Raw genomic sequence first — 26,106 nt, forward strand, 5'->3', positions numbered from 1 at the left:
AGATTTCTGGAGGCAGCTAACCTGGTAACACATCTGGGATGAGCACCCTCCTTCACTAGTTTTTGCTCATTAGGGCCTGATGCGTCTCCGATGGATTTAGTGTGCGACCTGAGGCTGCGTTTCGCCTGTGAAGACTTGGGGGCCCCTGATAGGCTTTCCGAGGGAGTTCAGCCATTTATCTCTCACCTGGGGAAGTCATTTTATTGAAAAGGTTTTTCCCCAGGTGGATAGTTTTGTGAGATGAGATACGTTATAGAGAGATGATGTATGACCTTGCTCTGTTTTTTGCTGCTGTTAAATACCGGCAGAACGAGCCTGGCTGTTTTATGGTTTCATCGTAAATACCGTCTTCTGTAAGAGGGAGCGGAAGTTTTCCCTCTTCAAGGCTGTGCTGTAGGTAGGCAGCCAGAGCAGGTGGAGGTCATTATGACTTGCCTTATATTTAAAAGCCTTTAATTAGATTGGATGCTTTACTAAATTGTTTTGCTCTTTGGGTTTAAGGCAAAATAGCTTTGGGATTTCCCCCTTCTAAGAGGCATTTCTTTTTGCAGAGAGCATCAGCATTACTATATTAATGAAATAAGAGCAAAATGGATTGTGTACCGACTCCATCTCTCCCCGCTTCAAACCCCTGGTAACTTTGTCAGCAAGGAAGTAAAAAAAATGTTTTTACTATCTTAACATGCTTCATTGCTCCAGGAGCATTACCTTCCCTTGAAGTTGTAAGTTACTATAATTCTGCAGGAAAGACCTTGCTACTCTTCGGGAAATGATGGTTTCAGTCCATCAAACGATGTAGCGACAACGGCCTCTTCCGTCACTCTGGCTTGTGACTGTCCTTAAAAGTGGCAGTGATCCTAACTCCAGAGGTTTTCTAATCTGCATTTGATGGGCAAGGCGGTTCAGTGGACCACTTTTTTTCAAGGATATGACAGGGAAATATAAGGGATTTAGATGCCAAAGGTATAATGCATTCCCCGACCGGTATAATGGTCAGGGAAATGCAGAAAGAGTGAAAAGGAAGTCCCTGGCAGCTTTCACAGAAATGCATACATTTGACTTGAAGACTCTCTGCCTTAACAGTCTCCTGGGTGGAGACTGTGAATCAGAGAATGTAAGCCTCTCTTACTCAGGAAGTTTTACGCCTGATATGGAGTCACTGTGGTAAAAGATTGCCTTGGTTCTGTACTGGTACATTCCCCATCTCTCCCTTCTTGTTATTTCTAAGACAGATGTGACGCTGACAGTCCTTTTGCATCCACTCTGTCTCTCTTCTCACTTCTCACGCCTGGAAAAGCAAATGGTTTGGAGGCTTGTCAATTTCAGCGGGTATTTTTGGTACATTCCCTGAGCAGGAAGCGCCCACTTCTGCCTCCTTGGTGCACTGGCAGTTCCGCATTTTTTTTTTGCATTGCAATGAAAAGATTGGGCGGAGCAGCAAAAGAGTGCAGAACAGATGGTGTTACACGCCACCGCAGTGTCTTGTTTGTATGCCCAAAGAAGTAGATTGGCTCTTTTTCCTCCTCAAAAACAAACTGCCTCTTGACATTGTGGTGTTTTCTTTCCAGTAGTTCCTTCTGGCATATTCATTTCAGAGCCTGTCGGGGGGATGGTTTGCCCTGCTTCTCTAAGTGTCAGTCTGTGGTTGGAGAGCCATTCTTCCCAGATGCTGTCCCGTTTATGATTGCTTGGGCCAAACACTGTGTTTGCATGTAAAAGCGTATTTCTTCAGCAGGTTGTTGTATAGATTTTTAGAGACCTGGGGACTGAATGTTCATTTGAGCCCTGGCCACGTTATTTCTAATTTCACCCTGTGTCAATGTCATATTTTCCCTCAGCTGGAAAAACTAGATATGTGTGCACGTATTTAACATGTGGATTTAACACAGCAGAATGTTAAAGGTTTTTGTTGGGTAGCCATGTTGGTCTGCGGTAGAACAGCAGGATTCAAGCCCAGTGGCACCTTGGAGATGAACAAGATGTTCAGGGTATAAGCTTCTGAAAGTCAGGCTCCCTTCTTCAGACACATATCTGAAGAAGGTCCAGAGGAGTTAGCCATGTTAGTCTGTTGTAGCAAAATAGTAGAGTCCAGTAGCACCTTTAAGCCTAACCAACTTTATTGCAGCATAAGCTTTCGAGAGCCACAGCTCTCTTCATCAGATGAGAGCTGTGCATCTGATGAAGAGAGCTGTGGCTCTCGAAAGCTTATGCTGCAATCAAGTTGGTTAGTCTTAAAGGTGCTACTGGACTCTTTACTATATCTGAAGAAGGGAGCTCTGACTCTCAAAAGCTTGCACCCTGAAATGTTGTTGGTCTCTAAGGTGCCACTGGACTTGAATCCTGTTCTTAAGGTTTTACGTCCTGAATATTGAAAGGAAGGAGGGAGGAGGTATTGAACTGATTTGCCAATTTCAGCATCCTTCCTAAGGGTACTTATTTTCACATTTCATCAGTTAAAATAACATACGATGTCAAAGAGGATTTTTTTTTTACCTCTTCAAGAGTATGTTTATACTTAGTGACTAACAGTATTCAGTTGATTGTAAAAATTATATTTTCCCCTTTTCATGGAGAAAATTTTGGGGCAGTTTCACTTCTGGACTGACAGGAGGCCAAATTGTTGCAAGGTTGTATTTAGTAAATCCATCATAAGCAGGTGTGAAGTCTTTGGATTGAAAGGGGTCTGGGTGTAAGCTCACCCTGCTGCATTGAGCAGAAAGTGATCGGTTGTTTCAAAATGGATCAAATGATACCCCTCTCCCCTTTCAGGCACACGCTCATGCTCTTTCTTTTCAAAACAATGTTTTAATATCCCATAAGTAAGGAAAATTGTAATAGTGATTAAAGCAATAGATAAGACATAAATATGTAGCTTTCAGCCTTATCTACCAAGCCAGGCCTTTGTGTTTCTTTACAGATACTCTATTAAATTTTGTTGCTAAGTTAATATAATAGAATGAGAGAAGTTTTCAGGTTTGTGTTTCACCTGGAGCTTTCAAGTAGCCAGGAATCATCTGCCGTTATTCAGAGGTGCATGTGTGTGCATAAGCCCCAGGAGAGCAGCCATATTATTCTTCTGCAGCAGAACCCGCAGAGACTAGCACGTTTGTCACGGGGTGATCTTCCATAGGCCTATTTCGATAGGTGACATGTGCATTCTAAATATTTTGAAAACATCCCAGCTCTCCTCAGCCTTGCCTGCCTTTATTCGGCTCTGCTCATCTGCCAATCCCGCTTGTTCGTCCCACCGCTCTGGCCCCGTGCCCCACTCTCTTTAATTTCCTGACGGACCGGCTCCACACATACCCTACCTTTCAAGAAAATATGCTGACCAGCCTCAGTTTCCAGCATGGAAACTGGCACTGGCCTCCTCTTTCTTCTTTGCAGTGTGACATCCGACATCATTGTGTGGTAGCCTTTACAGTTCTGTTGATGGGCTCTTACGTTGTGCAAGTAGCACCCGGAAGAATATTTGGCATTCAAGGACCAACACGTGGGTCGGGAACCAAGAGAAAAAATCTATACATGGATAAAGAAGGAGGGATGTTTATCACTTTCTTGGGTGAGGTTATAGATGCAGAGAAGTTAGCCGTGTTAGTCTGTGGTAGCAAAATCAAAAAGAGTCCAGTAGCACCTTTAAGACTAACCAATTTTATTTTAGCATAAGCTTTCGAGAATCAAGTTCTCTTCGTCAGATGCCTGATACAGAGACTGGACAAACACAGGAGAGCAAGAGAGGGAAGAGGCAATTAGGGGGGGGAAGGAGCAATCAAAACATTCCTTTGCCAGTATATGTAAACATCTCCTTTTGGTGTGTGTATCAGTTGGCTTCAAAGGAGTTTGCCCTGTTAGTTTGTAGAAGCCAAACAGCTAGACCATCCAATTCCAATGCAGTATGGGCCTTCGACAACCACAGCTCTCCCTGCCAGATGCATCTGACAAAGAGATCTGTGGTTCCCGAAAGCCCACGCCAGGTACCACTGAGCTCCCCCAGACCCCACCCTCTGTAAAGAAAATCTGTTACCTGTGGTAATGTGATAACCATTCATAGTCCCTATTCAGTCCCAGCTTGACAGAGTCAAATTTGCATATGAATTCCAGTTCAGCAGCCTCCCGTTGGATTTTGTTTTTGAAAGGTTTCTGTTGAACTACAGTGACCTTTAAGTCTTTGATGGAATGTCCTGGTAGATTGAAGTGTTCTCCCACTGGTTTCTGGACGTTTCCATTTCTAATGTCAGATTTGTGTCCATTTATTCTTTTGCGTAGAGGTTGGCTGGTTTGTCCAATGTACAGAGCAGAAGGACATTGTTGGCACATGAGGGCATATATCAGATTGGAGGATGAGCAGCTGTAAGAGCCAGAGACAGTGTAGTTGATGCCATTGGGTCCTGTAATTGTATTCCCTGGGTAGATATAGGGGCAGAGCTGGCATCTGGGTCTGTTGCAGGGCCTGGTACCTGTGCTGGTGACTCTGCTGGCCGATTCATGGTTGTGAGTGAGAAGTCGTTTAAGGTTGGGGGGCTGTCTGTAGGCAAGGAAAGGTCTTCCACCCAGGGCTTCTGAGAGAGAGGTATCATTTTCCAGGATGGGTTGTAGCTCCCTGATGATACGTTGGATGGGTTTGAGCTGGGAGCTATAGGTGACAACCAGTGGTGTTCTGTTGTTAGTTCCTTTAGGTTTGTCCTGGAGTAGGCTGTTTCTGGGTACTAGTCTGGCCCTGTTGATTTGTTTCTTCACTTCATTTGGTGGGTACTGTAGTCCCAAAAATGCTTGTTGTAAATCTCTTAAGTGCATCTGACGAAGAGAACTTGATTCTCGAAAGCTTATGCTAAAATAAAATTGGTTAGTCTTAAAGGTGCTACTGGACTCTTTTTGATTTGGGTGAGGTTAGAAAGACAAGACTGTTGAGTGCACAGTCTTTTAAGGCTTGCTAGCATATTCTAGCTGGAACAATTAATAATAATAATACAATTAATAATAACATTCAATTTATATACCGCCCTTCAGGACAACTTAATGCCCACTCAGAGTGGTTTACAAGGTATGTCATTATTATCCCCACAACAAAACACCCTGTGAGGTGGGTGGGGCTGAGAGAGTTCTGAGAGAGCTGCGACTAGCCCACGGTCCCCCAACTGGCTTCAAGTGGAGGAGAGGAGAATCAAACCTGCCTCTCCAGATTAGAGTCCCATGCTCTTAACCACTACACCGAACTGACTCTCGTCAAACCGTCGCCCCTTTGATACGTGATCGGTGTGTGTTGTGATTGACAAATGGGCTACCAAGCTGTCATTAGGGACCTAGTGCACAGCCATCATAAACAGAGGAACAGATTTGTAGCAAACTTAGTAAGCTTTGCTGGGACGTCTTCACTGCCCTTTGCAAGCTAAGGAGCACCAGTTCTAGTTGGTGAAGGAGGAGTGCTAACTTTCTAAGTTTCATAGACCAGCCTATGACAACCACATTTCTTGAATGTTATCCACCAAGCTACAAGACCCTTTCATGCACTAAGTATCCAGATTGATTGCAGTGAACCCTTTAATTCATGCAGCTCCCCAAACCCAGTTTTAGAAGCTTTTACTTGGTATGGACTGACTTGTTGTATAGATGTGTTCTCTTTTTTAAAATAGTTGGATGTGAAGTTCAAAACAATTGAGTTGGAGATTTGGATGTTCTTAGAAACAATCATCCCATAAAATTATTGGGAAACCATGCATCTAAAATTTTCTTTCAGTGTGGCAACAAGACTGGAGAGCCGGTTTGGTGTAGTGGTTAAGAGTGCGGGATGCTAATCTGGAGAACCGGGTTTGATTTCCCACTCCTCTGCTTGAAGCCAGCCGGGTGACCTTGGGGCAGTCACAGCTATGTTAGAGCTCTCTCAGCCCCACCCACCTCACAGGGTGATTGTTGTGGGGATAATAATAATAACGTAATTTGTAAACCACTCTGAGTGGGCATTAAGTTGTCCTGAAGGGCGGTATATAAATCGAATGTTGTTATTATACGTTCCCTTTCAGTTGCCTACTTTATCAGGTATGCACAACAATACCTTCTTGTGTGTGTGGAGCCCAGAATCTCAGAAGCCACTGAGGTTTTCTATCTGTCTAGGCGATGTGCTGGACGTAGGTTTGGGTTCAGTTTCAGCCATGGTGTTAATGGGAGCCCTTGGACAATTTGTGGCCTCTTGTCTGCAGCTGCTCAGTTACAAGCCTGTGAACTTTGATGGCCTACCTCCCAGGGTTGTTCTGAAGATGCTCAGAGGTGATCTTTATCGAGTCATCTGTTTTTTTATGTTTAAATAGTTTCATTTTAGTCACTGATTGTTAGAAAAGCGTTTATTTTAACTCAAGCAGCTAAGTGCGGAATAAAATCAAAGGGTCATGATGGGAATTTGCTGTGTGCAACAAAATGTAATCTTGGTTTGTATGTGTTTGTTGTAGGTGTGGCTGGATAATAGGCAGGGTGGCTTGTTCTCTAGCCCAGTAAGATCCACTTGATTTGGGTGTGTTTGGCGTTGATTAATGGGACGTACCCTGGGATGTATCCTTGGCCCTGCTGCTGGGAATGCTCTTTGGCTCCGGATTCTCTCCCTCTCCCACTTCCCCCCTGAATTGTACCTCTAGAACTGCTCTAATCTTTTGTGATGTATGCTGTAGTGTAGGTGTTTAAAAATGAGCTTCAGAAAAGGGAATTACTTTAGAGCTGTAATTCAAGGATGAAAGTGAGAGAGAAAGAATTGTCAGAGAAACTGAGGTCTGTAGTGCCTCTTGGGAGGTAATGCGCAACAAGAAATGTGGGCCCTGAAATAAGTGAGAGCTTAGAATCCTAAGGGGAGAGTAATTAAGTTGTAAATATACACATTTGCCATCAACACCAGTGCTAGGCTGTCTTCGAGTATAAGCAGCAGCGTTGGGTGAGCGGCCTTTTTTCCCCTCTTCATTATGTTTGAATCATAAAGATGTTCATTGATTGTAATAAACTATCCCGCAGACGTGGCCAAGTGGTTTTAAAAAGGAAAATAGTTTGTCAGTTTTAATCACAGAATGTTGATGGCTTAGTCTCCGGGGTATGCAGTAATCCTTTTCTTTTTCATATACTTAAGAGTAGCAGATGTGGTAACACTCTGGATAATGTACTTGGCATTAGCTTATAGCAGAATCCTCCTTCCACACACCAGACCCCAAGCACGCCGATGAAGGCAGCTGGTGACGTTCAGGGCAGGGCTGGGGCTGGGGCCCGTTCCCTTCTTTGCTGTATCGGCATAGCTGGAAGATTTTTGATCCTCATTGCAGATAGGAACTGCAGAGTCAAGGAATGAAGCCAAGTGAACAAGCAGCTCATCTTAGATACTCAATAGTCCTTCCTTCCTGCGCTGCGTTTTAATTCCTGCTTTGTGTGCTTTTAATATGCATTTTAGTTTTGATTTTAATTGCGAATAATAATGTTTCTATAATGTTTTGTCTTAACTGTTAGCTGCCTTGGTGGTCCTCCTGATTTGGCAGAAAAGTGGCACACAAATTTTGTAAGTAAGTAAATGAGTAATAGAACGTAGCCTAGTCATACACGACAGAGTTCTTAGAAGTTAACTGGGAAGGGAAATCACTGGTCGCTCTCATTTTGCATGTGGAGAACTGAGCCCAAGAACAATGTGGCCAATATTTTTATGCTATTGTTTTTGCTTGTAAACAGCCTTGAGCAGAGGAGGCATGTACATTCCCTAAGCAAAGCAAATAAAGCAATCCAGTCCCCCAAGCAGGTTCATGAGTGAGGACTGTGACTCTCAGGCAACACGGAAGACAGAGTCGTAGAGAATTGGTAGGTCTCCATGGAATTGCATGTTGTATCATTTCTGTAATCAGAGGTGAAGGAGAAACCATTTTGAGCCTCCCCAAAACAGCTCTTTCACAAGGTCAGTGGAAAAATTAAAAGTAACCATTTACCCCCAATTTGGCTGTGTGTTTGTGAGTGTGTGCGCACGCTCGCAAGTGGAGCACAATAATTCATGCGCACATTGCAGGATTACATTCGACACACCTCCATAAACTAAGTGAGATCTGAAATGAGCTCTCATGGTATTTCCCAAGGCATTAGCTAAGCGGTTTCTAATAAGCCGTTTTTTCTTGATAATTGAAGGCCTCAGGTGGCATCTTGTGTTTGTCGGGCAGCTGATAGATAAACAACAGGATCGGGCGGAACTTGCTGGTTTTTTTGAGTGTCTCGAGGGGACTAAAACGGAGTGCGTTGGAATTTTTAATCACGTCTCTTAAGGCAAAAAAACAATACAGTTTCACGTTATGAAACATTACCGTAAAATATCTTGTAAAATCTTTAAATCTCTGCAAGCCAAGAACTTTATGAAAGATTTAAAAGAAGAAAAGGAGCAATTAAGAAGGTGACAACCCAAACTAGAGAAGAAGAATGTAAAAACATGAAAAATGAGACGACTGTGTTTTGAGTTCAGATATTGCCGATCGTTGAAAGACTGGGTTTCCTTCTAGACAGTCCAAAATAACCAATTGTGAAGTGAGAACCAGTTGGGTAGAAAGAAGGATTAGTTCTGAATTTGTGTGATTGTAGAGTGAATTATTCAGGAGGGATTTCTACTTAGATTATAGGGCTGTGTCGTATAAGAAGCAGCTCAAAGAGACACTAAGCGTAGACCAGAATATTGGGTACTATCTGCTGTTCTAGATACTTTCCCACTGGGTAGTTCGACATTGCTTTAATTCAGAAAAGTTTCATCTCTGTGTTGCTAGTTTTCAGATTTGTGGCTACCATGTCCTACTGTATCTGTTTTCATTGAATGTTCCAACTGTTGATTATTCACTTGCAGTATGTAATCTGCCTTGGATCTCGGTGAGAAAAGCAGACAGTAAATAAACAACAACAGTAATAAAATAATCCTAAACTGCTTCTTTTGGAAAACCCATAGACACACTGCCTTCTTCACAAGAAACGTATGTGGGGTTGTGTCCCCCTGTGCGTATTTTGAGGTCCCAAAGGCTCCCGTCGGGGCAGGTAGACAGGACTGGAAAGGTTCTTCCTGGAGGAGTGGAGAAGTCCGTAATCACAGAGGAGGCAAAGTATTGTCATATTCCCCATTTTTAATTGGTTGCCCTTGTATTTCAGGTGCTTGTATGAGGAGGGGCTGATCTTTCCTTGATTTGTCCTCTTCTGTTTCAGAGGTTTAGGGCATGTTCTGTGTAAGCCCCGGGTTCCATTTCAGTAGATTTTGCGGGTAGAGAAATTCTCTGTGGGTCGCCCTCCAGTTGGATTGGCAGCTGTTGTCAAGGGCAAGAGGATATTTTCAGAAACCATTTTTCAGAGCTGTCATCTTTAGCGGTGGACGGTACTTCTGGAGGCCCGTAAGAAACATCGACAAGGCCTTGCCGTTATAAAGAACACGGTTGCATTTGGGCTGCAGGGGGCAGAAAAGCTTCGGCTGAAACGTTGGCACTGAGTGCTCAGAATGCTTGGCAAGGAGAGTCCTGGCTTTAAGTGCCGCCTTCCTTGTAGCATGACTATGAAATGGGGCACCTGACGCCCAAGGTGCCCTTAAGCAATGAAGGACTGGAAAGGATGGCTGCGGGGAGATGCGTGCGTGCATATAACGTCTGAGTCCTAAATAAGCATAGTGATTGCTAATTGCTCCAGAAGATTCTGAGAATGTAGCGCCAGCCCCCCATTTAAAATGTCTGGCAGAAAAGAATGTCCCTGGCTACCGTATTAGCCTCTGTGTGTTGTAAATAGGTTAATTTTAGTCTAAAAAGCCTACAAGGGTATTTTATTCAGTTTAGCTTATTTAGGAGAAATTAAGCAGAACTCATAGTGGCTTGGGCCCATTTCCAGCAAAGTAAGTCTTGGGAAAGTGTCCACAAGTTCATCTTCCACATGTCTCATTGGGTTCTGGTTGTCTTCTCTGTTCTTTGCAGTCAAAAACTGATAATAAGGACCCGAATTTGAAAAAAGCTTTGATTTCTTCCTGCCCATTGTGGATGGGTGCCCTAGAAGATGCTGGCCCGGTTTGTGGAGTAGCGGGCAAAAGGAGACATGAGACTGCTTGCACCCTTTATTGGGGGCTGAGGTATTGCATTAGTCCAGAGGCAAGGCTGAAGGTGCTCTTTGCCAGATGGAAGACAGAAACCCAGGCTGGCCCCCCAGGATCGGGCAGGGGCTTCTCCGCAGGACCTCAAAAGGAAGTATGCTGCCGCCAGTGGTGGCAAAAGAAGGTTTTTGGCAGAGGTTGTTCCCACAGGTGCTGGGCTTGAGGCAAGGACAGAAGTAGATAAGCCTGGTTAACAAAGGTGGGCATCTTTGCTGGAGCTGGAAGACTAGCAGCTGAGCTTTGTTAAAAGGGAGACTCCGCCTGTGTGTGCCTCATTGTAACGTTTGATTATTTTGCTTGATCCCAAAGGGTCTAAGGAGGTTTTTCTGTGGTTGGAATAGAAAAAGAGAGAAAAAGGACCTGAAATGGCGGTGGAGGGAGGATGCCTGGATTTCAGGAGCAGCGGCCGTGGGGGGAGAGCGCAAGGACCAGTGCAGGGGACCGAAGGTCCTGCTCTACCCCCACCCTCCACAACTTAGTTTGTGAGGCTTCGCTGTGGTCATAAAAGTCTCTTGGTGCTTGCTTTAAAAGATCCCAGGCTGCCTCCAACTGCTGGCTCTCCTTAGCAGTGACACTGGCCAGATTTCTTCCCTTCCTCAACCAGCCCTGTAGCTTAAAAAGAAGCAAGGCGAACTGGTTCTTCGGAGACCCTGTGTCGCTGCAAATTTAATTATCAAAGTCTTTCGGTGGTGTTTAAAAATAACAGGCCTCATTAAAAGAGAGTCTGAGCAAGCTATTTTTACGAACATCCAGGTCCCGTAAAGCCCAGGCAGCAACAAGCTGCTCTCTTTCTTGGAGGAGGATCTGTGAGTCTTTGGAGCATCGGTCTGTGCTCTTTGCAGTTGAACGTGTCCTTTTTATGAATGGTTGCAGTGGACGATGCCTTTTGTTAAATGGCCGTCCCCAGAGTGGAAGAAACCACAACAGACTTGGTCTAAAATAAGTTTTCCTTATTGGCTGGCAAAGCTTGACTTGCATCCAGGAAAGCACCCCCATGTACTAGTCTGCTTGTGCAAACTTTAAGGGCTCTTTGTAGAGCTGGGTTTGCAGGAATGAATCCCCCGCATAAATGTCTTCTGTAGCTTAGCAGAATCCCCAAGTTTTTCTCGCTTGGCTGTGTTGAGAAGATTTTTTTCCATGCCTAGAATGTTCTTGTTGTTTTAATAAATGCAATGTTTGCCTATTGAGTTTGCAAATTGACCACAACTTCATAAATCGTTCGTATCCTTGAATCACATTGGAAGGATAGCTGGCATGTTTTGGCTTTTGCCCATCAAGGACAAGGTGACAAAGGTCATTATTAGAATGTCTTGCTTGTTTTGTGCTCTGGATGGACCCCAAGCCAATGCTAGGGATGCTAGCAGGCCCGGCGCGTCCATGGAGGCGGTGCTGGCAGCCGCCTCGAGCACTGTACTCTGAATGAGGCGCTGTGCCGGCCCCTGATGACCCCCCCCTGACCCGGAAGCAGGCCGCGTCTCCGTTCGCCTCTTCGCCGCTGCTGCCTGCCTCGGCTCGGCTCCCTGCAAGCTGGGCGCCCAGGCGGCGTGGCAGCGAGTGGCAAAGCGAGCGGGGAAGCGGGCCGCCTCCCTGCCCCCTCACCACTGCTGCCTGCCTCAGGTGAGGGGGGGCGCTCCTGCGTGATGACATCACTTGTGAGGTCATAGCGCAGGGCTGGAATGCGCGTGCTCTTTGCGTGCGCACACAAGGTGAGAGGCACAAGTAGGTATCTCGCCTCGAGCGCCAGAAGCCCTGGCACCAGCCCTAGATGCTAGGGACCCCAAGCAAGGTATGAATTAACTATTATAGTTTTCTGGGTGATGGAATGGTGATTGTGTGTGGTGCTCTGCTCTGACCAGGGAGATGCTTATGACATGAAATGCTTTGAAAAGTTTTCCCATGCAAGCATTTCATACATTCTCCTCACTCCATGCCCACCCTTGCTGGTTTCTCCTTTTTTTCTTGCAAATGACGAGTAGTGGTTAATAAGAGCGGCAGGACTCTAATCTGGAGAGCCAGGTTTGATTCCCCACTCCGCCACTTGAAGCTGGCTGGGTGACCTTGGGTCAGTCACAGCTTCTCAGAGCTCTCTCAGCCTCACCCACCTCATAGGGTGATTGTTGTGAGGATAATAATAACACACTTTGCAAACCACTCTGTGTGTGGCATTAAGTTGTCCTGAAGGACAGTATATAAATCGAATGTTGTGGTTGTTTTATTATTATAATATTTGCTTTATGTCAAGATTTCAGAGGTTAGGGCAGAAAATCATGTAATGTACTGGCAAGCAGCATTTCATATTAAAGCTTAATTTCTATAAGCTGTTTTGGTGGGTGATTTTTGTCTGAAAAGTATTATAAAGATAATAGACTACGTCCGCATGCATAGACTCATCTGAGGTCTTGCAAGAAAAGCTGGCATTGTATCAGCCTAGTAAACCTAGTTGAATTGAACAGCATTCCTCCATATCGAACATAAATGTACACACCAGCAAGTGGCACATGTTGAGAAATGAGGTTGTAAACCCCTTAATTGGGTTGCGTTAGCAGAGCCTATTGTAAGAGTGATGAAACAGTCTGTCCGATGAATCTTTAAAAGTTCTTTAAAATGACACGCTGTTTTCAAAACGTGTGTAAGAAAAGGCATCTATTCAGCACGTAGCATTCTTGAGGCAAGTACATATAGGATTTTATTCATAAAGCCAGAACAAAGAATCTGTTTCGAGCCTGATCTCTCTGCCCTCCTCTCGCCTCTTTCACCCGGTGGAGTCTTTCTATAAATAGCCCTTTTGGTCTGAGGCTGAGAGGGGAGTAAGCCCTTGTCCAAAATGTTCCAGTGTGAGTTTTTCCATACTTTGTTTCCATCCATCTGGCAGAACTCCTTTGATCATTTACCTTGAGGGCAGTGAAATGTCATTTTGGTTCCTTCTGTTTTGTATTTTTGCTTTCCCCTGCTCTCCAAAATAGTAAAGCCATCTTGAAAAGGAAGAGGAGAGGAGTTAAAGTGGCCTCGTCAGATGCCAAAAGTTCTCATCTTTTGTTGGCCACCTTCTAGATGAGTGACAGGTTCTTGGCCAGGAAAAGCTAGAAGCTAATGGTAATGGATATGAGTCACACACAGTTTCCATGTTAAAAATCACCTCTGGCAAGAAAATATTAGTGAAGACCCCCCCTCCCCCCTTGCAAAACAGAGGCCAATATATGAGTACTTGAAAAATACAAAACGTGTGGTTTTATTAATGCTTTGAGTTTCAGGTATGCCATATATCATTGTCCTAATAAATGTGTGTTTGATTTTTTATTTTTCCCCACATTGAGACACAGACAATATAGCTAATCAAAAAATTGTTTGTGGTTGGCATTCCCCGGATAAACAGAGTGTTCTGAGCTTTCAGTATTTCAGGGGACTGGAGTAATGGAAAAAGGCCTCTGAATACAGCCTTATCCAAACGTTGCATTTGTTTCTGACCTTTCTCAGATTCCTAAGTCAGTTTGATGAAGCTGAACTGGCAGCTAAAGAAGCAAGAACCTTCATATTTGGAGTCTAGACAGACAACAGTGATACTGGCTAATGCCAGTTAGCTCAATGACAGGTTTCCTGGTTGACCTTCCTGTATGACAGCAGAATCTCCTTTTCATTGGAATGGACTTTTAGAAAGATAAAATAAATCCTACACCTTCTGTACCTGCCATTCATCTTGGCAGTGGAAATGGGCTGATGTGTTGGCTTGGTTGTGTGTTTGTTTATGGCCTCAAGGGCAGCGCCCCCAGTACTATCCATCTGATTGAGGTTGTTTCCCCGTATAGACATGTGATATCATGTGGCAGCCAGTGTGGCAAAATGTGGCAAAATGGTTGAAGCTGGGGTTTGAGTCCCTGCTCTGCCATGAATCTCACTGGTGGCTTTGGGGGCAGGCACTCCCTCTCTCTCACTCCCTCTCTCTCACCCTAACCTGCCTCTCAGGATTTGTCATGAGGATAAAAAGAAAGAGGTCAGCAACTTGTGTGTGCTACCCTGAGCTCATTGGAAGAAAAGTGAGACTAGAAATGTGGTTCACTGAATGTCATCAATGTATAGAAGTTTTCCTTATGGTTCTTAATCTTATCCAAGATTTAGGCTTGAGACTCAAGATTTAGTCTTGAGATTCCTACTTAGCCCAGAAAATACCCAGTTACTTGGAAGTCTTATTGTGATTGCAGTGTTTATCCTGGCAACCTGTGGATTGTAAAAAGAAGCCTGTGCATTTGAGTTGTGTCTTTTGGTCAGAATGTCGATGCCCGTCAGATATTGTGACAATAACATCAAGTAATGGGAATCTTGACCACAGCTGGGTAGCTAGCGAATCTTGCCGTCCTTGCAAGCCCATTCTAAATAACTGATATGCTGAGCCAGTAGATAAAGTTGTTATAGTGTTAGGAAAGAGAAAACGTCAATCCTTGTGAAATGAGCACATTAATTTAATTGCCCACACCTTAGATTGCTCCTTCCTCAAATGTTTTCCTCTGGACTTTTATTGAGGGCCCATCTTCCCTGGCTTGAGAGTGAAACCAACATCCTGTGCTGTCCTCAGTTTTTGCTCCTGAGAGCCTAAAACTGGGATGGGTGTGCAGAGAGGCAGCTTGCCTTCAAGATCTCCTTTTTGGTGCATGAGAGAAATGTATTATTCTGTTTCAAAGTCAAAAGAGTTTATTGTCTATAGCCATATTCTATTTTTGTCTATAGCCAAATATTCTATTTGGTAATGAATTTACCAAACTTCACTGCATCCCCTTATCAGAGAGCTTCTTAATAGGCAATGAGATTATATAATTTGGCTCCCCTGTCTTGTCTTAATATTTTGTGAGCCATCCCCTTTCAACTGGCTTTATTACCCATACCTACAAAACTATGCAGTACTCCATATCTTGCATGTGCAGTGATAGAGAGCATTGTTGAAGAGCCATTTCACCTGGAAGAATTTTCCTCCCAGGCTTGTTAATGAATCCAACACATGCAGTATCAGTGGCCACATTGAGCAGTTCATCAGTTCGTGGGGCTTCCGTACCAGCTTGAATCTTGGCACCTCTGTTTGTACAAGTGGAGCTGTGAGCGAAGGCAGCTTGCACGTCTCTCCAGTCTCTGAGAAGTTCCTTTTGCCAGAGATTTTGCTGAGCTGGACAAGCAGATGTGTGGCCTAATTCAGTGTCACTTTAGGAAAGGGCACAATTAAAATGGAAAAAAGCACGGGCTGGGTGAAACCAAATTCTCTGCAGTGCAGAGGATCCGTAACCCCTTGTGCTAGTTAAATTAATTACTAATGGCTTCTATCAGGGCATTTCCTCTCCTTTCATTTTTTAAGTTGTTTTAAGTTAATTAAATGCCATCAGGCACACTTTAAAATGGCCCACAAAAATGAATTAGTTCTTTAAAAAAAGAACTTTCCCGTTTTATATCAATTTTCATTTTTAAGATTTTCTATTCAAAGGGAAACTAAAGAACGAGCGAAAGCCCGAGGTCTCCATAAATGGAAGCTTAATTTTATTGCATTTATCTCTCTGGCTGCAATTAATTATTCAGAGTGTTCATTAAAAATTACAGTCTTGGTAAGTGACACTTCTTGAACAGGCATTCTGAGTTTATTGAAATTGAAGGATGCGATGATAAGGAATTGGATGTCCAAAGGAACAGCCATAAAGTATCTCAAAGGAGCTTCAAAATGTCATTTAAAACTCAGAAGTGGAATTGTAGAGTACCTGAAAAGTTTTGGTGGGACGTGAAGCGAGGCATTCAGTCTTGTCTTGGGTGGAGTTCTTTCCACCCACTGGAACTGGGAAGCATCCAAGGGGAACTGCTGCTCTGTAAAAAGTGCATGGCGACCGACGGCTTGTTCTCACAATAGCCTCCTTCCTGTGTGCTGCTGAGCCCGTGTTGATCACTGGACAGAGCAGGCTGCGAACATATCTTGGACTAGCATTAGTGAGAGTTGAGACAGCTTAGCAAAACTTGGGGCGGTGGGGGGGGGGCGTGTTCTATGGGACAACTAGCAATCTGCAGGGAGCACTGGAAAAAATTCTAATGAAATATTTTCTTTTTAGAAAGAATGAAATGCTTTTTAAGACAAGATTTTACTCACTCATCACACGCAGGGTGAGATTCGAGTTCTGTAGCACCTTAAAGGCCAGTAGGATTGCCAGGGTATAAGCGTTCAAAGGATCTGACGAAGGGAGCTTAGACTCTTGAAAGCTTACACCCTGGTAATTTTGCTCACCCACTGCAGACTAGCATGGCTGCCTACTTGAAACCAACAAGACGTGCAGGATGCATATTGTTTTTGTAAACTACCTTTAAGACTAACCAACTTTATTGTAGCATAAAGCTTTCGAGAACCACAGCTCTTTTCGTCAGATGTATCTGACGCAGAAAGCTGTGGTTCTCGAAAGCTTTATGCTACAGTAAAGTTGGTTAGTCTTAAAGGTGCTACTGGACTCTTTACTAATTTGCAACAACAGACTAACACGGCTAACTCCTCTGGATTTGTAAACTATGACAGCATCAGAAAATGGTTCTAGGTACACTGAATGTTTTCAAGGGTATATGTGGCTAATTTTTGTCCAGAACTGATGTATTGTTATGTGTATGATGATAGAAGGCTATCGAAGAGTTCATTGTTTTCAGTGTTATAAGATTTACCATTATAGCCAAATATATTGCTAGTCCTGCTGGGACTATATGAGGCTGTTTCTGTCCAAATCAATTTGTTTCTTCTGATTACCACAAAATCTGTGTTCTCTGTTTTCAGTGTTTATTTTCAGGTGGTAAAAACTGTGTGCTAAGACAACACATGGTGCTCACAGTTTGTGTCTCTCTTCATTTCTAGCATTGATTATGTTTGCAGCTTTGCTTCTTGAGATTTTAAGAAATAAATGCCTCACAGTGCAGACCTAAGCAGAGTTACACTTGCCTAAGCCCATTGACTCAGCCGGGTATAACTCTCCTTATGGCTGCACTCAGAGGCGATTATGCCTTAAAATCAAATACACATGCCGAGCAGTACAATCTCATAGCTAACATTTCATATTGTTAAAGCATTAAGATGAGCTTGGGGTTGAGAGGAAAGCATGTATCACATATATTTCAATTTCCCCTGACATTTCTGGGTTTTTTTCTCCTGGAGGGCAGGAAAGCCCCAATTTTTTCAGTTAGTGAAGGCCGACATTACACTTGACTTCCCCCCCTGCTCTTTCTGCCACCTCCCTTGTTGAATTGGAAGGGGGGGGGCATCTGTTGCTTTCATAACTTCCCACAGAGGAAACTTGAACCGTTCTTGGATTTGTAGGAGTTTGCAGACTCTTTTCTTTCCCTGTGTATGCTTTGCATTGATAAAATACGAATAATTGTGCCAGAGGTCAGAGGGCATTACATAATTCCACTGAACCAATCATCCCCTTGAAAGAATTATGAGTTCTAGGAATAGCACAGAGATCAAAATGTGATGGATTACAAGCTATAACATTTGGTACATAGTAAACAGCCTTGAAACCAGGAAAGAGGAAAGGGGAGAGAGAAACTAAGCATATCCAAGCTTTGCATAAGTTGCTGTACTTTTTATGGAAGAACTCATTAAAAGATCAGGCTGTAGTTTAACAGATGACTGCAGAGCCTCTTCTCCTTTTCATTCTTTTTATATTTGTCTCTGTTTATTGTCTTTACAGTGTCGTCCCTCAGACCACGGTAATACTTAACAACGATCGTCAGAACTCCATCGTAGCCAAGATGGTGGGGCAGGAGGAGCCACTGAGCAGAGGAGCAGATTCACTGGAAAATATCCTTAGCAAGTTAGTTGTTGCCCCTGTGTCATGTCCCCTGCCCCCCCAACCCCTTTAATGCTGCATGCACTGTTTCCAACAAGAAAGCAGCTCTTGATTCTGTACAAAAAGAAACCAAAGCAAATATTCTAAGCAAATATTCTCTTAATAATGGGGGCGGGGGGGGAGGGACAGAATAATTTCTAGGACCTTTACACAACAGAGTATCATACCTTGGACCCACGGAAGAAGGAAAATAACATTGGGACACAGGGTGTGTGTCTGCTATTTGTGCATGTGTTTTGTGAGGGAAACTTTCCCATCTCTAAAGAGCATGTGACCAGTTCTGGGAGAGGCTTTCTGAAGGATTAGCTGGACCTGCGTCTCAGCAACAGAGAAACAGGCTCCAGTTTATTGCCTCTCTACAAATACCTCTCCACCCCTCAAACTTGTAAAGGAAAGGAAACAGTTGAGGATGACAGCTCTGTCGAGGGGCTTGATTCCCTGAGCAGATTCTTTAAGTCAGCTCCATATTTGGAAAGTGGCTACAGTTGAGGTTTATGGAGTTGTAAAGAAAATGTCCCAATCCACATGGGAAGCTCCGGCTTGCATGTCTCTTCCATGTTCCCAAATATACCACTTTTCAGCTGCACCCAAGGCTAGGTTTTCATCTACTCATAGTTATTGCTGAAGCCCTGTCCGTAGTATATTGGTGGCATCTTAACTAGATTTTGCTATACTGTTCCCACTGATGGAATCAGTGATTCAGCAGAGCTGAGAGATGTGTAGCCCCTGCACTGATACCAACCAACCTGCATGATTGTGCTTTCTCCAAATTGCGTGAATGCCCTTTTTCTTTCCCAGTGCCATTCCTGGACGTAGACAGAACACCATCGTAGTGAAGGTCCCAGGGCACGATGACAGTCACAATGAAGATGGGGAGAGTGGCTCTGAAGCCAGCGACTCAGTCTCCAACAGTGGCCAATTAGGAAACCAGAGTATTGGAAACAACGTTACCCTTATTACCCTGAACTCTGAAGGTATGTGGAGCACAGTTTAAGGACATGGGCCACATTAGGGTTGGCGTGAGTGCTGGAACCGCCGTAATCTGAAAGCGCAACAGTAGCTTATGCACACTTCTGTAACGACTTTGTTCAAAGAGCACCAGAGTTAATGGGACAGCTTTGAAGTGAACCCTGTGGCTATTTTCGAAATGGTCCACTGGGGAAGGTATTGCTTTGCTTTGTCTCGAGGAACAACGAATGACAAGCCTGGTGGTAGTTTGCAAAAAGTTGGTGGCAGTGGAGAATAATCTCTCCCCGTGGTTTAATGTCACTAGAACACAGTGTACTATAATTTTTAATGCAGCAGATGGTATGAGAAGCACAATGCATTAAGCAATATCAGCGTGCAAATAAATGAGCCAGCTTTCTTTCATTAGCTGCTGTTATTGGTGCAAACAGAACTTACATTCCTGGGGCATATCCAGAACAGTGTCGGTTTTTCAAGGGACCCTGGTGGTCTAATAGATCAAAAGCACTTGATTTAAATTTTTAAAAATGTATGAGGATTTCAGAATGGTTTCTTCAGGCTGCAGTTGTGCCTCAGAGTTGAAATGCAGCTCTTTGGAAGCAGCGAGGAAGCAACAGAATGCACCAGCATGCTGCCTCCTGTAAGTCATTATACCCCTTTGTTAACGTGGAACTCTTCTGAAAGTAAACAGTTATTTTGGCAATTCTAAACCCTTTTTTTAAAAAAAACAACACAGGAAATTCCCATCAAAAATGTATTGTTTATAAGATAGCCTTGTCAGCAATTTCTGTTTCCAAAGACGGCTCTGTTCTGCTCCTCAAATCTCAGAAAATCAACAATACTGGAATGCAACCACCATTTTCAATATGTCTCTAATAATCTTCCTTTAGTGCGCTGTGTTTAGCAACCATGTTCAGTGCAAAATAAAAACGTTCTACAACTATCAGTCCAGTTGAGCATGGCAAAGAATATGCAGAGCAGAGAGGGGGGGGGGCGCTAAGGACCCAGTTATCACTGTCAGCCTGTACCTGGGCAGTCCCATTTTAGACTGCAGGCAGAGGCTTCCATCCTGTAATGGTCTTCCATTCCCCCACCCCCACCCCCCATTCCTTCATAGAGAAAACTAGATGTCTGGGAAAACGAAATGTGCTGGAGCCACAGAACAATCTAGCTGGGACAAAAACTGGGTATTGTTTCAGGATTTCAGAGGAAACAAGGTAGAAAGTTACAGGGCGAAATGTGTCAAATCATCAGGGTAAAAAAAACACCCGGTCTCACAGTTGCATAGACCGAAAAGATTTCTGGTTTTCTGCTACTAGGTGGTAACTTGTTTCTGATCGGCCTGACCACCTACGACATATGCACTAGGGTCAACGTTGCCTAGAGCAAGAGATCCTTGCATCCATCGGCAGCGTGGACCCAGAACTTGTCTTTCCTGGAGGAGACAAAATAGCCGCCAGCGGAAAGGGTGATTTGCAGTTTTATTGAGCAGCAGGTTTGTAGGGCTAGCTCCTGATTAGGTGGAGTCATTAAACCTCCAGGCTAAAAGTGGTATGGAATTTGGCGGCTCTGTGGCCTTGCTGGATTTATCTGTTGGTGGATGTTCCAGTTTCCCCATGTCTGACTTGTTACTTGGTGGGAGGTGGTTCTGGGACTGTGGCCTTGGAATAGGAACAGGAAATTGCATCTTCCTGGCTTCCTGGTTTGGAATTGTGGCCTTTTCCTTCTCTAAAAGCACCATGACTGGCAAGATATAATTCATTCAGAGCGCTCTCTCTGGTTTGCTGGAGCTAAAATATGATTGCAGAATTGGTGCCACTTTTTTGTGTGTTTCCATGTGCGGCTCTATATTGCAATAACAGCCTTTGCAAAAAAAAAAAAATTACGAGTGGTTTCTTTCTTCCCTCCCTCAGCTGAGAACTGAGAGAGTTGGCATAATGTGGTCCAGTATTCAAAGCAGCAGATGACAGTTAACACCTCCTGCCCCCAAATATATATAGGGAAAGGCAATAATTTTGGGTAAGTTGTTTGTTTAAAGGAAGCTGTTTCTAATGGATTAAAAAGAGGTTGCCGCTGTCTGACCTTTTCAACATGATTCTTTGGCTCAGATTTTCACACAGACAGATGTTGACTTTTTAGCTGGATTATTGTATTTATAAATGCTGACCAAACAGCCTTCGGGAGACTCATCAATTAAAGCTTCCACTGAAATTTATGTACAGATTTGAGGACTCAGATTAATAATAGCTGTTCCCTTTAGCCACCCCCACCCCTTCGGCGCTGCCCTTGTGATTTAAAATAATAGGAGTTACAATAAAATGTGCAGTGCTTCAAACAGCTGTATATAATTTCACACTCCATGCTTGAACAACAGAGTTTTGAGGAAGGCCGCCACTAGTCCAGTTCTGAAGGAGGAAAACTGAGACTGTATGACTTAATGAGGCCACCTTTCAGAAAGGACTTTGATCAAAAGGCTTGTGGTGGCTCTGTGGCAGAGCATCTCCTTTGCATGCATAAGGTTCCCAGTTCAGTTCCTGGCCTCTCCACTTACAAGGATCAGGTGATGTGAGAGACCTTTCCCTGAGACCTGGGAGAGCTGCAGCCCGTCGGAGTGGGCAACACTGACCTCGATAGACCAGTGGTCTGACTTGGTATAAAGGCAGCTTCATGCGTGTTCTGCTGCCGTGCAGAAAAGTATATAATTAATCCTGTGCATCCGATGTGCCTTTCAACCTGTATCTTAACTTAACAGTAGCCTTACAAAATAGATCCAGAGGAGTTCACCATGTTAGTCTGCAGTAGCAAAATAGCAAAGCGTCCAGTAGCACCTTTAAGACTAACCAACTTTATTGTAGCATAAGCTTTCGAGAGCCACAGCTCTCTTCGTCAGAAATAGTTTACAATATGGAACGGGCTGTGGGTGGAAGAGATACGTTCAGCCCAGAGGCTGTAGAAAATTCTAAACTGGTCCTAAAATGTTTGTTCCTTGGTGAGTGCGCATAAGGGTTGAAACCAACTGAAGGGCCATAGGGGTGATGATGAACCCAGCACTTCAAAGCCACCCTGCCCCCTGCAGTTCTGTTATTGTTAAAGTGGACTCCAAACCATTCTGTTTTCAGATTCGCTGTCCCCAGGAAGCTGAAACGAGTCAGGCCAAGCCCTGTCTCTGAATGGCTTGCGCTCATCCAGGGGAGCCCTTTATTTGGAGGGCAACAGCTTGAAAACTGTAGCTGTCAACAGCTCATTACTGAGACACAGAGCAAGCCTTAATTGACACATTGAAAATATATGAAAATGCATAATTTTCTTATCACCATGAACCAGTGGCTTATTTTTACAGTATTATTTTATGCTCTAGGGGGAGCTCTATGTCAATTGAACTTAAAATATACATATATTTGTATATTTGTGTGTGCCTGTATGCTTAGTGCAGTATAATATTTTGCAGATATTTCCATTTTCTTTGTCTCTTTAGAACCTATATAACAATGTTGTTTTATAAATGCAGCCCTGCTCAGTTGACCTCTGGGCAGTGCTGCACCCTACTTCTTGGGTGCAGGGTTAGTTTAGGAATGGCATAGCTGAATCACTTTTTTGCTTCATTCTTTATGCTACATTCTTTATGCTAAGGAATTGGATGGGCGGTATGGGTTCCTAGCATCAAATATATTCTTCCACGGCAAATATGTTCTTCCCTATATTCCTCCACGGCAACTTCGCTCGTCTGAACAGGGTCTCCTCCAGGTGCCACCCTGCACATGGGTGAAATCAACAGCCGCTCGTACGTGGGCTTTCTCTGTGGTGGCCCCTACCCTGTGGAACAGCCTGCCTGAGGAGGTCAGGAGAGCCCCCACTCTCCTGGCTTTCTGCAAACGATTTATTCAAAATGAATTATTCAAAAAGGCTTTTGTGCTGTAGGGAGGGGCTCTCAGATGCTTCGCTAATGAGTTAAGGACCATACACTTCACCACTACGTTGTCTTACATACCACCTGCTGTATGTGCTCCTATGAGCTACTTGTGCTTCATGTAGTCTAATGTCAGCCCTAGAATCGCTCATGTTCTGTTTCAGCATTTCTTCAACTCTGTATCAGATTTTTGCTAATGTGATGCCTTTGTAAACTTGCGTTTACATACCCTATGGTATTGTTTATGGAAATGCCCTTGAAATTGACTGTACTAACCTCACACTGTGTAATCCGCCTTGAGTCTCAGTGAGAAAGACGGACTATAAATGAGATAAATAAATAAATAAAAATAAATAAACCTCTGGGCAATTAAAAATTATGTGCATTGCTTAACTTCTCCGGCTTTGGCAAACCACCTGGGTGAATCTCTAAATTCAAAGACAGCTTCTAGAGGGCCTCTATTCCTCTGTGCCCTGGGTGCTTGGAGAAAATTGTGGTTACTCTTGGCATTGGGGGCATAGAGAATTCTTGAGGACAGAGATCTGTGTGAGGGCTTAAACTTAGTTGCTTCTGTCTCAGGTGGTGCAAACTTTCTTGGGGGACTGCTCGCTAAAAAGAATTCCTGCTTGAATTTGGTCGAGTCATTGTTTGGAGGAGATTCTATATTTGTACGTCAACCACCAAGAATACCTTTCAACACACCCTGATACATCAGGTGAACGGTATTTGTACTAGTTGGTCTCAAGGAGCAAGCGGTAATGGGGTGTAGGGCAAGGTGGCCTACGTTTGGCTCAAGGTATTCAGGGCCAGACCGTTGGATTAGGGACAAGAGATGAGGAAGGCTCCGTCCACTGAAGGAAAAAAAACCTGGTTGGTGGAACAGACCCACAGCACCCAAGTCACTGTCCGGAAGACCAAACAAAGCTAATACCTGTGCTAGTCTTTTCTGGGGTGGAAAAACAAGAGCGTCACATCTGTGTCCTCCACAGTCTTTCCCAGACATTGACAAGATAACGGTTAAAATGTTTTCCAAGTTAACCGTTAAGCGTTCTTTCGAAGCCATCCTCACCTCTCAGATGATTTCTGGAAACTTAGTGAGTTGCTCAACTGTTTCCATGTGCACAGGGTTCCCATCTGGCTTGGCTGTCTTTTGGGAACTACTTATTTTTTGATTATACAGACATTCTTATTTTAGTATAAATGTTTGCTTTTAAAAAATTCTTACAAGTTATAGCATAGCCCATCAAATATTTAAACAAAGCATTCTGCAATGCCAACATTGATCAGTGTGGACGGAGGCTGGACTTGTCAGAGGTTTTGGTAGATGAAAACAGAGTAAACATGCAAGTGAATACAGATTTTGTTTTGCTGTTTTTTCCACAGACCTGAATTTATTACAGAATATGGAATTATTTTTGTTTTTCTTTGCTAACATAAAAACTTTTTGTGACAACATAATTTTGTGGCGAGGCATGGTGGGGTGGCGGGGTTGCTCTGTTTAATCACAATTTCAGTGTCCAGTGGTGCTCAGAACAGGTTATTGTGTAAGGATATTATGTAAGCATACAGATGAATTAATCCTATACATAAATTAACTCAAAAAGGCTTTATTTATCAGACAAGTTAGGGGTTGGAAACTGTAAGCAAATAAGTCAAGCGTGAAAGAAAACTGATGTTATAGCTTAGTACCATCTCTGAACATTAAGTGGCAACCTCTCCTGAGGTAGTATTTTGCTTTCCAGTTGCCAGTCCAGAGGCAAAATTTGGGTATGGGGCGAGCATAGCTGTGCCCACATGAGAAGCCCCAAGGTTTAGGGGCTAGTTCTCTGCCTGGGTGTCCTGTCTGTCTCCAGCCTCTCCCATAACAGGTAGACATTGGGGTGGGGAGACAGAAATGGTTGTAGTTTATTGCTATTTTTCACAGTAGCAAAGCCCCATGTTCAAATACCTGATCACAGCCTGAAGGTCTGTCTATTTATTTCTTCACATTATTTATATCTACCTTTCTCACTGAGTCTCGAGATGGATTACATAGTGCCAGTCAATGTGAGCAACAGCTGGGACATCCAATAAACAGTGCAATAGGGTATGGATTGCGGAAACTTGAAAGCAGGCAGAAATCTGATGCAGAACTGGACTAATGTGGAAACAAAACATTATCCCTTATCCCTTGAAACAAATTTAATTCCTGATCTCCTCCTCCTGTCTCAGTCAAGGCTCTGGTCCTTCTCCTTGCCACTGGGCCTGTAACCGTCCTTGCCACATGGTTAGGCTATAGGGGCAGCAAGCCCTTCAGAGAGTAACTTGCTGTTCTCCAGGCCAGGCTGGGAATACCGCCTCCTTGGTCCCTTATGAACTCCCAGGCCTTGCCAGCCAGCTTTCTCTCATTCTCTCCCTCCTTCCTCCAGCCCTGGCCTTTAATCCCTTTTTCTCTTGCCATGCCCACTCCCTGGCCCCCTTGACCTGCTCCTGAACAGGCCTTTCCTCCCAAGGTAGCCTTTAATCCAAGCAGTCCTTGCCGCACCTGCCTTTCCAATTACTTAATGTGCAGGCTCTCTTAGGGCTGTTCCACTTTCCCAGTCCCTCTGCCTTCACATCCCACCTGGGGATCTCATGGGGTGTGACATAGCAGCCCTCATTAGCAGTACAGCAGGAGAAGGCAGAGATGAGGACTGACTACTCTCCCCTCTTCCAAGTGGCCCTGGAATAAAGCTAGTTGTTAACCAGAGTAAAATGACTTGTGAGTTACAGGTGCAGGCCACAGCAAACACAACTTTCCCAGTCTCATCCAAGTTCATCAAAGGCTCAGTTAGTTGCCTGCCAGCTCAGGGTTTGAGGGCAGGCTGTTCTCGTTATTGTTGGCATCCTTCTACTTTGGCTGGTTTCAAACATCACAGCAAACGCCGATCGGGCTTAAGCAGTTTGTTGCTGTACTCGCTGTTTTGATCTCCCTCTTCCACTCGTGTTGGGTGCATGATTGAACAGGCAGTTTCTGGCTTGATCAAGCTCTGGTTTGCTGTGGCATCTAAATGCAGGTGCCTCGGAGAGTCAAAGTTCACTTTTACACCTGGATTCTGAACCGTTGTCCTGGTTTGTGCGGCCTGAAAGAACTGAACTGAGGCGCTTGCACATGGATGCCACGATGAATTGGAGCTGAATCAAGATGGAAGATGTGTTCATTCAGGTTCTGAACGTTGGAAGAGGAGGGAGGTGGGTGGAGGAAGGAGCGTATATGAGCACAGCAACAAACAGTTGATTGGTGTTTAATTCCCAGCCTGTTG

The 26,106-nt window shown here is 44.0% G+C and overlaps 1 protein-coding gene across 1 annotated transcript in view; it reads left to right on the forward strand.

Annotated features, from left to right (window-relative positions):
- The window catches only part of BANP (BTG3 associated nuclear protein), a 175,981-nt gene that overhangs the window by 20,727 nt on the left and 129,148 nt on the right, over positions 1 to 26,106 (forward strand). The window contains exons 6-7 of the mRNA XM_055000228.1: positions 17,794 to 17,916; positions 18,751 to 18,926. Of these exons, the coding sequence (XP_054856203.1) occupies positions 17,794 to 17,916; positions 18,751 to 18,926 (299 nt within the window). The remainder of the gene's footprint in view (positions 1 to 17,793; positions 17,917 to 18,750; positions 18,927 to 26,106) is intronic.

This window comes from Eublepharis macularius, chromosome 16, assembly GCF_028583425.1.
Source record: "Eublepharis macularius isolate TG4126 chromosome 16, MPM_Emac_v1.0, whole genome shotgun sequence".
Classification (NCBI taxonomy): Eukaryota; Metazoa; Chordata; class Lepidosauria; order Squamata; family Eublepharidae; genus Eublepharis; species Eublepharis macularius.